The sequence below is a fragment of the Dryobates pubescens genome, chromosome 13 (assembly GCF_014839835.1).
Source record: "Dryobates pubescens isolate bDryPub1 chromosome 13, bDryPub1.pri, whole genome shotgun sequence".
Classification (NCBI taxonomy): domain Eukaryota; kingdom Metazoa; phylum Chordata; class Aves; order Piciformes; family Picidae; genus Dryobates; species Dryobates pubescens.
Window position 1 is genome coordinate 27,068,256 of NC_071624.1, and position 13,475 is coordinate 27,081,730.

The window sequence follows — 13,475 nt, forward strand, 5'->3', positions numbered from 1 at the left end:
TGGTGTAAACACAAAATGAACTTCTAATGTTGCTTCTAACATTCCCTTCAGGAAGAGAAGTTTTTCTTTATTCCTGCTTCCAAAGAAATACTTCAGAATTTCGTAGGAAGGAAAAGTTTTGGCAGCTGAAGTATTTCTGAACATTGCATCACAGTTTGCAAAACATGTTTTCAAATGATGGTGCACAGATCACAGCATTCATTTGGGTCCTTTTCTTAGGCTCTGTCCATTTCTGGTAACACTTACAAACCATAAACTATCTAACCTCTTGTGACCTCCTAATGCCTTAACCACCACTGAAACATCCCATATACTTACACTGGCTGGGGTTGCAGAATCCCCTCTTGGCAGCCACAGGGCTTCTGTCATGGAAGTCTTTCAGCAGGGCAAGTATTTTTTGTCGGTTTAAGAGACCAACCTAAACCAAAAATTACAATTCTTGTATTTTCCCTCGGGTTCATGGGACTTTGTATCAACACTTGCAGCACTACAAAGGCACCATTAGCTAAGAATTACCTGTGACTGAAAATTCTCCATTACCAGAACATCAGTACAAATTTCAAAGCTATTTCTCTGGGCTTAGCTGGAACTCCTCACACAGATCATTTCACAAGGACATCCTCTTGCATAGTCTTGACAAATTACAGTTAGATGACTGTAACCACTTCTGCCAAAGGATTTCTTCAGGTAAAGATCAAAGCTTCAACATTTCACACTTTCAGGACAGAAATTGATTGCCTGGCAGGACTATGGAAGAATTTTTCACATATTATAGTCCGTGCTGCATTATGTTAGTGGCTGCACATTGCAGTTTGGTTTTGTGCCCCATCGCTGCCTTTGAAGCATTATGTATTGGCAAGTGCCTGGGAAAATAATTAGTCCCAAAATCTGAGCTGTTATGACAACCTCCATAATTTCTCTTAAAAATTCTTACACTTTCAGTCACAGAGGTGGGAGACGCAGCTGTAGGACCAGTGCAGAGGAACATGCAGGGTTTATTATGTCCTTGTTGCTCAGGGTGAGTGTGCATACAGACAATAAAACCAGGAAAAGACAACGAAATGGATCATTTCCAATCAGGAAATTGTGAGTTTACAAAGTAAAGCAGCTCTAAATGATTGCAAGTTTTCCATTTTGTGATGAATTCCTGTTGTCATTAAGTCCTACCTTTGTAATCTCCCTCCCATTAGTGAAATACAGTAGTTAATTGAAGAACAGATTTACTTAAGTTCATTATTTATAGCAAGTAGCTTTCCAATTGAATTATTGATTCCCTGTTCACATTTTGCTCTTAAGAGCGAAGACTGCAAAATGTAAAATTCACCAAGCTTTTAAATCTTTCTGAACTTTTCCATCCCTTAGGCTGAAGAAGCAAAGGAAGAACTTTGCTGCTCATTTCTGGAAATGAGCTCAAGATGACAGTGTTGTTTATAATGTAAACCCTTCATTAATGGCATCCATGTTAGGAACAGAGGATTTGAAAGCAACTGAGAGATACCAATCACTTAGAGAAGTGTCTCCCAAGAAAGCCAATGTTGAAAACTGAGTGAATAAATCACCTTTTCTGTAACTGCATCACCTTTCCTCCAAAGGGAATTGAAAGCTTTATGAAAATTATGAGAAAAGGATCAGAACCTTTTGTCCAGCCCAGTTTAGACTCCTGTAATGCAAATCCTGATGGTGAAAATGTGTTGGAAATTACAGCTGAATTTCAGCCATCTGGGGGTTTGGAACAACAAATGTCATCACATAATCCTTTCCCTAAACTTCCAAGATGTAGGCCCTGATTCCCTTCATCTTTTTGATGTTAATATACAAACATCTTGCAAGCCACCATGCCAACATTTCTTTTGCTGTTTGTTTTGCAGCTGAATGTATCAGATCAGATTCTGCATCCATGTAGTAGATATACAAACACAGGACATGTTTTTGAAGCTGTTACCAGCTCACTCTGTAATATTTGGATTCTCCATTTAGTCTTTCCATTACACACACTTAATTTTCCCTTTATATTTCCTCAGCTGTTATTTGTCACAATCATCTGCATGTTGCCTTGAAGCTGCCAGCACTAATGTGGAGCTTTGTTTTCCTAAAGAGGTAACTCAATGAATTAAGTATTGTTAAAAAGAAAGCAAAAATGCTTTGGGATTCAGAAACTGGGTTTTGTTATGTTAAAGTAATACACTTGGAGGATTTAGATAACTCAGATTCCAGAAAAGGTTTTTTGTGATTTGGATTAAATAATTTTGGGGTTAGATGTTGTTAAAAACAGTAAACTACTATTCAGAAATTAGTGACTAGGGATTAGAGGATTCTTTCCTACCTTGGTTTAACATTTAGAGTTTGTACAGATTTGCCATTCTAGCAGAGGTCTTTGTTATTTCAGGACACTTTTCCTTATAAACTACCTTGGGAGGGACGTGTCACAGTGAAGCTATTGATAGAAGAGAGGAGTGTTTCAGCAGAAGAACCAGTTCTGTGGTCCCAGACCCATTTACACTATCTTTCTGGGTTCCTACATTTACCAGCAAACGTCATGTTTCTTTGTACTTCATGGCTGAGTGAGGAGCCTGATGAAAGACTCCTGCCTATCAGCCCTTCATACTGGGGCTCACCAGCAGGACAGGTACAGCCTCCACTCTAACAGCGGGCCCTCTGTGTTTGTACAGCCGCCCGAAACCTGTCTCCACTTTTAACAAGCGCCAGCTTTAGTGGCGAGAGTTGAAACACGTTGACCTCATTTTTTTGTCGCCTAGATATTGGCAGGTGATGATTCTCAGTTGTTTTCAGCAAAGTCCTGTGATTGATGAGAAATTCCTTTAGCAACACACAGACTAAGCCAGACTTGCCATTTAATCAGAGATAGCTCAGTATTTAACAGCTTGATTGTTCCTCTGGAAATGTGAGGTTTGCATGTTGAACACCACAACCTGCTCGTTAGCCAGCAGGATGGGCAGACACTCATCAAAGGTCATGAGAAAACAGACTCTGGTGCTGCTGTACTGCAAGAAAAATAACCAGAAGTGTCTCCAACCTCATTAGTTTCAAAACTAATCCTTGACTTAATTCAGTTACATTTAAGGATCCTGGACTAAATGTCCCTGAAAATGAATGCAGATTCTGCTACAATGTATAAAAGAAACTAGTCTTAATACACGAGCCCAGAGGGACAGCAAGCCTCAAATTCACAGAGCTGTTGCTTTTGGGGGGGATTAGAACAGTGATTCAGCTGTGTTCTGGTATTGTCTTGGAACGTTTCTGCTGCACTGTATAGTCCAGGCTGCTCTTGCTGAGCTGCCACCCTTCTGGATGCATGCATTTGAAATCATAATAATGATCATGTGGCTACCTTCTAATTTGACTGTAATTTAAACACTGCTTTCTCAGCTCCCTGGCTCTAATTGCAGCTCGCTGAGGCAGTCAGCCACACTCACCATGCAGACTGGAATAACTGCCTGCTACCAAACACATGTAAATTAGGAACTGAAACAACTGCTTCACTGTGCTTGGCAGAATGAATACAACAGGTAATGGATCACATTCAAGAGGTGGAAGTCCTTGGGTCAGTTTTCCCTGTGGGTACAGGACAGCAGGACCCACTAGAGCTATACAAAAGAAAGCAGGTCAGGTTTAAAAGAACTGCAGGGTCCACACTACAGTTTGGTGAACTCAGTTTGCAGAGCAAGGCTGCCTCAGAGGACAAAACAGCAACCATGCTTGTGCTCTGATAAATTTTTTCTAGGCAGTGATGGCATTTGTGCTGATGATGGCTGCTCCCTCTTGTTATGTTGTGCTAGTATTTTTGGCTTTTTGCCTCTGAGATTCCACTGGGATTAGTAGCATGAAGATGGTGATTACTGCCACAGAAATAATAGGAAGAAAATCTCACTAAAACATGAAAGAGAAAGAAGGGATCCTTTCAAAATGCATGGCAAAGACAGCACTTGGCTTTATGTATTACTCTGTCCAGGAGCATCCATCACAGCTCTTCTTGACAAAGCAACAGGAAAATGAAATGTCATCTGGCTGAGAAATAGACACATTTCTTTCTCCATCCCTGAAACAGCAGTTTGCCTGCTACTCTCTAAAACAAACCATTGGTGTTGAAATGTGCCAACTCCATTCTCTTAGAGGTAATGACATTATTAGCCTGACATTGTAGAGCATGGATCATTCAGGGTAGGCATGCTGTAAACATCACTGGAGGAGTGCTGGATGGAATCAATAATTTATGGAGGGGAGAAAACTGTAAGATTGTGGCAACCATTTGCTGTGTATTAGCCAGCAACTGGCTAACTCATAACAAGTACCAGACTTTTTGGATGAAGCCCCAGTTTTTAGAAATACCTTGTGCCCTTGATTCTTCAGTTCCTACTATTTCCTGGTTTCCTAATAAGTCTAGCTTTTTGGTATGTTTAATGGGGATGCAGGTGTATTCAGAGGATGACAGATAGAGCTTAGAGCTGCTGAAACCCAAATTATAGCTGTTGAATTCCATTTCCAGCTCTGTAACTGACTTACTGTATTTTTAATTTCCTGTCCATAAACTGGGGTAGGAGTTCACAGTATTTTTCTCACAGAGGCTGTAAAGATAGGCTATTTTGCATTCTAAATTTGAACTATGAGATCTTTTAAATTTAAACTATTGATTGAAGCCCTAAAGGTGTCCAACTTAATGCAGCATAATTAATGCAATGTATGTTGCCATTGCTGTAATGTGCACATTTGTTAGGGTCAGTTTGTATCGAGTTATCTTTACCAAAATATAGCTGAATAGACAAACTAGCATGCAAACATGTGCTGTGGGAACAAGTAATGACCAGCAGTAGTAAAGACCATGGTTTATTTCTTCTTCAGAATCCTGAATCTCCAGCCCCAAGCCACTGTTAGATCATTCAGTTTGTAATTAGCCATTAGCTGACAGGACATTGGCTGTGTTTGTGTCTAAGAACTATGAATGTGAAGACAATGCAGCAGCTATTGTCCTCTAAAATAAAGCTGACTATGCACAAAGAGAGTATTTAAAGTCATGAGGAATAAAAAGGAAGCAGTGATCCAGAGAAATACCAAACTGGAAGCATCATCATATTGAAATTAGGTTGTGAGCTGTTTTGCCTACCTTTCCATAATCACAAACTAGGAAGAGCTCAGCAAACATTTGCCTCCACATGTCATGTCTTACTGCTTCTTGGAAGTCATCAGCACACTGATGGAGATGCTTCAGGATTTCTTGGAACATGTCATTTGAAAAATGTTCAGTGAAGGAATGGACATACTATGGAGACAAAGCAGCAGTGTACATGGTTAGTTTTCTTCAAGTATTTTCACCTAAAAATCTATTGCATGCAATGAAATATACAGGAATGTGTCATTTAATCTGCTAAGGTAGCACAGACTTGGTGCATGGATACTACATGACCTACTTTGTTCTCTTTCAGAAGCAGCCAAACTACCTTGGGACACTGCTATGCCAGGTACTGCACAAATGCATCTTGAACAGTTTCTTTCCAAGCTCAGAGGTCACTTACCATGTTCTGCGGTTCTGAGATGCTGGACCAGAATCCCTCCTGTGGAATGTCACCACTTAAGCAAGGTTATCTCAGGTAACATAGAAGTTCTCCAAGGTTTTCTGCAGCATTTAGTATTCCTGACTTGACTCCCAAGGAGGCATTTGGAGCCATTAGTTTGTGCAGAACTGACAGTCACTCAGCTCTCTAACGCCACAGAATGACCACTGCCCACAATTTCAGTGTTTAGAGAACCAGTCTGGAGACAATAAAAACTGGAAAGAATCTTTCAAAAATGAGCCTGCTGTCACCTAAGTCCTCTGACACTGGGAATACTACTGAGTCAGGATTTATTTTGATTTCTAGCCCTGGGGACACTTTAACACTTTGGATTTATAGCCATGTGGTTTTTATGAGCAAAAGCAATATGGTTCTAAAAATGTGGTGTGCATGACATAAATAATAATGGCCACCAGAACAAACCACAATCCCAAAGCCTGTGCTGAATTATTCTAGCAGGTTTCTGGAGCCAGCCATGGTAACAGGGAACCATACAGCTAAAAGGAGGAATTTCCAAACCACAGAATGTTTCCCATTATCCCATTTTTAGAGTATGGACATCTGACATAAGCACTAGAACTCTTGGACTTGTTGAAATGCTGCACAGGCAACAACAGACTGAAATATTAATATCTGTTATTATTATTCATGTCTATATTGCATCATTTCCAAATATATAGGACAAGCAGAGCAAAGAGAAAGAGCAGAAAGGCAGCATTCAATATCCTGAGGCATGGCTGGTGGGAAAGAAGAATTCCTAATGCAATGGGTGGGTTTTCTGCATTTCAGCATAAAAAAGAGAGGATGTAAGTGGGCTGGAAAGAAGGTGGCAGATCTGGGGCTACGTGTATCTACTCGCGTTTCAGAGCCATCACAACCTTGAGCCCTGTGACAGATGAACCTTAAAGATGACAGCAGTTAGAAAGAGGCAGGTTGGACAAGCAGCTTGTTATTTTGTGTGTCATCTTGATGACATATTCATGGGCTTGTGTATTAATACTGCTGTCTAACAGCTTCACAGAATGACTTCAAGAAATGTATGTTTGGCTCTGTGGGTAGGAGGAAGCTATCACAGTCAAAAGCTTTTCTTAGCTGAGGTGTGTAAAGCTCTCCTGTGTAAAGCACTGTACACTGATTGTACATTGATTTATTATTAACCAAGAGATTTTGACACCCATCAGAAGAAGGCTGACACACCTTCTTCTTGCTGTCTCATGTTTCTGAACACACTGTCATCAATAACAATGGATCCTTGCTTTTTGTTCCTACTGGTCTCAATACAAATCCAGTCAGCCACATGCAATCATGGAAAATGATCTCACCTATAAAGCCTGACTCTGACCCTACAAAGGCAACGTGGCTGTTTCTCTGGGTGTCAACAGCTGTGTGTCAGACTGCTGGGGGGGTTCTGCATGTTAAAGAGTACAAAGCCTGTGAAATAAACTGCTAAGGTTTTATCCCTGGTATTTAAAGGGGTTTAATATAAAAGACCCTGAGGGCTCGTCATGAAGGATGTAAAAATGCAACAGCTGCTGTTTTGTGTGTCAAAAAAACCCAAGCAAATCAACAACAACAATGTGTGAGGTCTCTCTGCTGAGTTTCTAACAGCCTCTAAGTAACCCAAAGCTGCACTGAACTCAAGGAAGAAAAACCAAAAAAAAGTGCCATTTAATTTTAAGGTCCATTCTAAAGCAATGTTTTCCACATGTGAATGGCCCTAGATCAGTGTGGAGAGAGATCTTCTCTCTCTCTGGTCTTGGTGGATGATGCAAACTGCTGAACAAAGGTAAATTGTAGCTGGGGATTAGAAGCAGCCCTGTCCCGAGAGCCAGGCCTGTGATTATGGAATAGCTTCCCAAGGGAAATGCTGAAAGCCTCATCATTTGATTCAATTAAAATTGGACTGGAAAAGGCATCAGAGAATATATTCTGAGAACAACATAGCACTGGCTGGTAAATCAGACAGCTTGACAGTCCATGCCTTTTGTATTTTTGAGCTATGTTGTCATATCTTTAATTGAGTTAAAATAAAGAGTACACAAAATACATTTTAGGACATTTTTCTAATGCTAATGGGGCACAAATTCATTCAGTGCTCATACATCTACCACAGGGGTTATGGATTGATGCTTCATTCCAGTGACAAAAGCAATTCTCTGGGCTCCCATTATCTGCAATAGTTTTCTTAATTAAATGCAGTTATTCTGAGGTTAAATTTAAAAATGCCTCATTTCATGCTTTAAAAAGTCTTCAACAACTTATCATAAAAACGCATTTGTGTGCAAAATACTGAACATGTGAGTCTCCTGAGAGCCAAGAAGGCACAGAAATCACACATGCTTGCTTGAAATTAGTCTCTGCACAGCTGCTTTATACTCTGCTTTTCATTACTCTAACAGCACCCACTAGCACTGCTGCCATGCAGGCTCTGCCATTATTTCTATTCCAAACATTCCTTTTCACAGGTTTAATTGCTCAGCCATAAAATTCAGCCCTGTTGTAGGTAGAAATGGCTGGCAAAGGCTTGGCCCAGAGAGTTTTTAGTACACACAGTCTGAACCAATTTGGTTGGATTCAAATAGAGTGGAGTAATGGGGTGAAACTTCCCTACCATTTCGGTGAGTTAAAAGCACACTTCTGGTGTTTCTCAGTGATGACTTTTGATTTCAAAACCAAGTATTTTTCAGCCTGATTATGTTTCTCACACATTTATGAGACTTGTTGCAGTTTGGTTATGGTTGAAGGCAGTAATCAATAGGGAGGAAAATGGTAGAGCTTCTGTAAAGGGGTAATATTGTCATTCCAGTTCATCCCTTGTTAGGTTTTTCGATGGTTAATAGAACTTAATCAGCAATAACAATACTTTGGGACAGTGCTAATTACCCAAGCTAATGGTTATATTGGGACACTGAACCTCCCTTGAGCAGCCAGTGCAAAATCTGAATTGACAACTGGTTGAGGGCTTGGGTGTTCTAGGTTGGAGACAGGTTGGACTCGATGATCCTCGAGGTCTCTTCCAACCTTGGTGATACTGTGATACTGTGCAAGGGACTCAGAGGGATGTCCTAAAACCCACTGCTTCCAGAGGTACATCTCAGAAAGCAGCACAGGCTGCAGCTCTGAGGAAAGCAAAATATATCCCCCTTGCTGGTCAGAATGGAAGGGTTGTGACCACAGTAGATGGATATGGAGATAGAACATAATAAAAACAGTTACCTGGGATGGTGGAGAAGCAAAGCCCTTCACTTACTCAACACAGCTGGCCCCAGGGAAATGATACTACTTTGTGATAAACATCATAGTCTGAATCAGATGCTCTTACTTAATTTCTCACCTCTGTGAATTCATCTATGCTTACTGTTTTTTCCAATGTGTCTACAAATTCCAGCTTCCTGTCAGAGATTGCTAGTGAAAAATGAAGAGATATTGGTTTAGAAGGCAAATGGTGTGGTATTTGCATATCCTACACAATGTTTTGCATGCCCTGTATAACAAAAACTTCCTTCTCATGCTGGATTACATTTATTTGAGGTTATCCTACACAGTAGCTGAAGCATCTGACTGTCTAGAGGCTACCTAAATCTAATTGTTACATATTCCTCCTGCTGAGAATTTGCACTTATCTATTTAGAACTGCGTGGTCATATTTATATCTGACATATGCTGGTGCAAATTGCAATCAGTTACAACTGAGTATGTGGGGGAAGAAAGGAGTTTGGATTTAACAGATGAAACAGCTTTAAGATTCTGGGGACATGGATTCTGCTTTGCAAAAGTGGAACCTGAAAGTTATAGTAATTTTCCCCAAGAAACTCCATGGGAATATTTTTACTGAAGATGACATTTAAAACTATCTTTTGCTCAGCTTCTGGGCTGCTATAATGGAATTGAGAAGATATGGCAAATGTTTACACAGATTTCTGAATGAGGTCTTGGAGCACAGACATGATGTTCCTGTTGAGTTTATTTTTCTGTTCTTTCTTCTACAATATCTCAGGAGTAAAAACATCATGTATGTGTTTCTCCCATGTTCATTAAGACATTCCTAAACTGTCCATTCTCTTTATTAAGCTACAAACCAAAGCTTAATGTTCTGTTAATGTAGATTGGATGTTGTGAAATGAAATACATCAAGCAATGGAGCCACACCATTAGTGAAGGCACCTCCAGCATCTGGAAAGTTTCTTCTCAGTCTGAGGTCCCAGTAATTGTTAGCCACTGAAATATGCTGCCCAGGGAGATGGTGGAGTCACCATCCCTGGAGGTGTTCAAGAGGAGACTAGATGTGGCACTTGAAGCCATGGTTTAGTAGTCATGAGGTCTTGGGTGACAGGTTGGACTTGATGATCTTTGAGGTCTTTTCCAACCTTATTGATTCTATGATTCTATGATACTATCTGTTCACACTGAAAACCCACAGCCACCACAGCAAGAGCACAAGGGCTGTATTTGGCATTCACACAACATGCTACCAATACAGGATGATTACTCAGAGGAACAGTTCTGTAATGCAGAAAGGGCTAAGCAAGGGCAAGCTCTAGTCAGAGGTGACTTCAGCAGGAAACAGAAATACACTCTAGAGTTGCCTGCTTATCATCCCACCTTCCAGCAAAGGCAGATTTGATGATCATTATGATGTAAAGGGCAGGCAGCAGGCCACATGTTGCCACTTCAGTGTTTCTGGTTCTATCTACTCAATTATCATTATTTGGGGAGGTCAAGTGTAAGCTATATAAAGTGGACAGGAATTATGGAAATCTTTCCATGCTGAGTGCTCTGGTACAGAGCTGCTCGTGCTGTGTGCCACTGGTGTGCCTCGACTGGTGAAAGGAACTGCTAGACAAGCTGGGCTGTTTGGTGGAGCATTTAGGTAGGCTTCAGCATTTCCTCTGAAACCATAAAAGGTAGCATCTGTCAGACTTTAATTTTTTCAATCTTACCTTTCCTCCATACCTGTCAGTCTGCCAAGCTGTCTATAGGATTTCCAAGACCTCCCATGAGACAAAGAATGGTGTGGAATAGAGTAGCTAAGAGAGATTGTTGCAGTGATTCTTGAAAATCACTGTAACCACATGGCAATGTCTGCCTAATGCAGGATGTAAGTGCAAAGGGCCTGCACCAGAGCTTTCTGTCTCTCAAAAAGGTTTTTTAAACACCTTTCCATACTTTCCAAGATCATATTAATGGACCCCATGGTGTTTCAGCCTCTTTCCCATCTGTCTGAAGATTTGTGTTCCATATTCTAGATGGTGTCACTGCCCCTAGAGATTCTTTCTCTATTAGCATTTGCTGTTTGCTCACAGTCTGCATTAGAATTCAGGCCACGGAAACAAAACGAAAGGAGAGACATCAAAACCTGACCTTTTTTCACATCCATGGGAGCTGAAGCGATGTCATCTTGAAAAGACTTCAGGGCACTCTGAACCTACAAATTGAAGTAATAGTCAAAGGCCTGTTTCATGCTGACAACAAAAGGCAATTACTAAATCATCCAGAATAATTAGCTGCATGGGCCAGCCATGCTTCTTACCACACATAGGTGGGCCCTGTTAAATGCAGACCTTGTCTATGTCATGTTGTGTGTAACCATAGGACATTTCCTAGGGGTTTTGTGTGACTTGTAAGAAGGATGCTTGTACCAAGAGCTGTATTACAATGACTGCACATCTCTTTTATGAGCTGCAGTATCAATTCACATGAGTCACAGGGGTAGAAAGAACATTTAATGGTGGCTACAAGAGAGAAGGAGTGGCTGTCCCAGACCTTTTTAAGAGGATTCTGAGGGCAAACCAGCTGTAGATGACATCCTATGATGAGGTATGAATCCAACAATCTTAGGAGTGCCTGAGTATCTTACAGGTCATTTAGCTTCCTAGGACCTCTGTGGAGAACACATTGCAACCCTTCCAAGTGCTCATGGGGAATCAGGGCATGGTGAGATGGAGGGGTACACAGTGACCATCACTCTGACCCTAAGGGATGTCAGAGCCATTACTCAGCCTTGTGCTCCATGCTGTTATTGCAGGGCAGATGGCACTATCACAAACTTCCTTTTCCTCCTGTCTGGAACAATCACAGCAGTGTATTAACAAGGATCATCCTTAGTTACCAGTGCAACAGGTATTCTGTCACTGACATCCACTGTCCACTCCTTGAACTGAATTGCCAGAGCCTCCTTTCTCATCTCTTTCACTTTAGACTTCATAGCAGCCAGCTGCTCCCTGGCCTCACGTTTGCTCTTTACCTCAGCTTTCATCCTGGCCAGCCTGTAGGACATGGGAATATGGTTTAGAAAGGTACCATCATAAACATGCTTCAGCTAGATTAAGTCTACCTTGAAGAACAAAAGGTAGGAAAAAACTTCTTACTGAATATCTTGTCCTTCCAGCACAAGCAGAATTTTTTTCAAAGAAATACTTGATGTTTGAGCCATGAAATGACTGCTGTGACTATGGGAGTAGATATTGCCAATCTGTGTTTTGAGAGGCCAGCTCCAGGGAGATGAGAGCATCTATATTGTGACATGTATCATCTCCTGAAATCTAGGATCACTATGAATCTGAAGAAACAACCTCCAAGTGTCAATTATGTGCATGTGGAGAGAACCTCTCATAGAGTATAGGGCAGACATTCATGGCAAATCACCTGTACAGCTCTCCTATTTGTGTAATTTCAACAGTGATAAATTTTATCTTCACATTTGTAATGGCATTAATAATTTATTGTGTAGATGTTCTTCACTTTCCTTTGAATTTTAGCAGGAAGAGAGGTGCCTAATTTCGCTATACTTGATTTACCAGCAAAATTGCATCAATATACACTTGTCTCCAAGCCCAAGCACCATTTCACATAAGCACTTTACTGCCAAAGAACAATGTTCAATGCAATTTCTTAAGCAGTCTCACACAATAAAGTTAATATTGCCTTAGGACAGGGGTAGCACACCAATGTCTTCATCTTTTTGAACACACCGAGTTTGCAATCTTGGACTAAAAGTACTTCCTTCTTCCTTCCATCTTCTTTGCCTCTTCTTCTTTGCCTCTTCTTCTTTGCCTTCTTTGCCATGTTTATCTATCCCAATCCTCCACTTTGCACAAGAGAATTGAATAAAATTGATACTATAGAACTTTGATACTATAGAACTTTGACCTTGTTCATTTATGAAACAGAAAAAAAGCCCAGCCTTTAGGAAGTTCAGAATGCTTAAAGCCAAAGGATCAGTTCATGAAGGGAGAACTGTTTCTGCTCATGGAGGCTTCTGGACTCTCTGCTCTGAGATAGCTGCCTTGCACACCTCTGTGGCTCTCACTTACACCCTCCAGAGTGAGTCGGAGCAAGGGGAGTTGCTTCTCTTGAACCTAGAGCACACTAGTCCAGAAATTATATTAAAACTAATAATTTCTGCTCCCTTCTTCCCTCACTTATTGTGAAGATGGACTGATCCTGTCCCTGCTCTCTTTAGTTGCTGTGGGGTCATCCTAGAAATTGTGAAACAATGAGATTTTCTTCAATGAACAGAAAGGTCAATGTAATAAGTTACAGCAATACACTACACAGGTTAGCACTAGGTACTTGTATTTCATGGCCACTTATCACTGTGGTGTCTTAATGAGTAACGGGGTTCCTTAATCAATTGTGGCCATTGCACAAAGGCCTGCTGGGCAGTTCAGCCTCCAGCACTTTGATAGCAGAGGAATGGTAAAATAATTTATTTCCTGACTCATTCGCAGACACAGCAAGGAGGTTTCTGGCAGATAGCAAGTGAAATGGACTAATAGATTTTCCTCCAATGTATGCTAGAGACAGAAAACCAGACCATTTCTAGCTGCAGCTCCTCCTAAGGAGTGGTCTGCAAGCTGAAAGCAGAGGTAAGGCCATGTTATTAGCTGCCAAGGTGCTCTGGTGATT

The 13,475-nt window shown here is 40.9% G+C and overlaps 1 protein-coding gene across 1 annotated transcript in view; it reads right to left on the reverse strand.

Moving 5' to 3' along the window:
- Positions 1-13,475, reverse strand: part of EFCAB5 (EF-hand calcium binding domain 5) — a 35,314-nt gene that overhangs the window by 15,611 nt on the left and 6,228 nt on the right. Inside the window, exons 3-7 of the mRNA XM_054166997.1 lie at positions 11,677-11,833; positions 10,929-10,992; positions 8,902-8,972; positions 5,120-5,275; positions 319-418 (exon numbers count right to left, since the gene is read on the reverse strand). Coding sequence (XP_054022972.1) covers positions 319-418; positions 5,120-5,275; positions 8,902-8,972; positions 10,929-10,992; positions 11,677-11,833 — 548 coding nt within the window. The remainder of the gene's footprint in view (positions 1-318; positions 419-5,119; positions 5,276-8,901; positions 8,973-10,928; positions 10,993-11,676; positions 11,834-13,475) is intronic.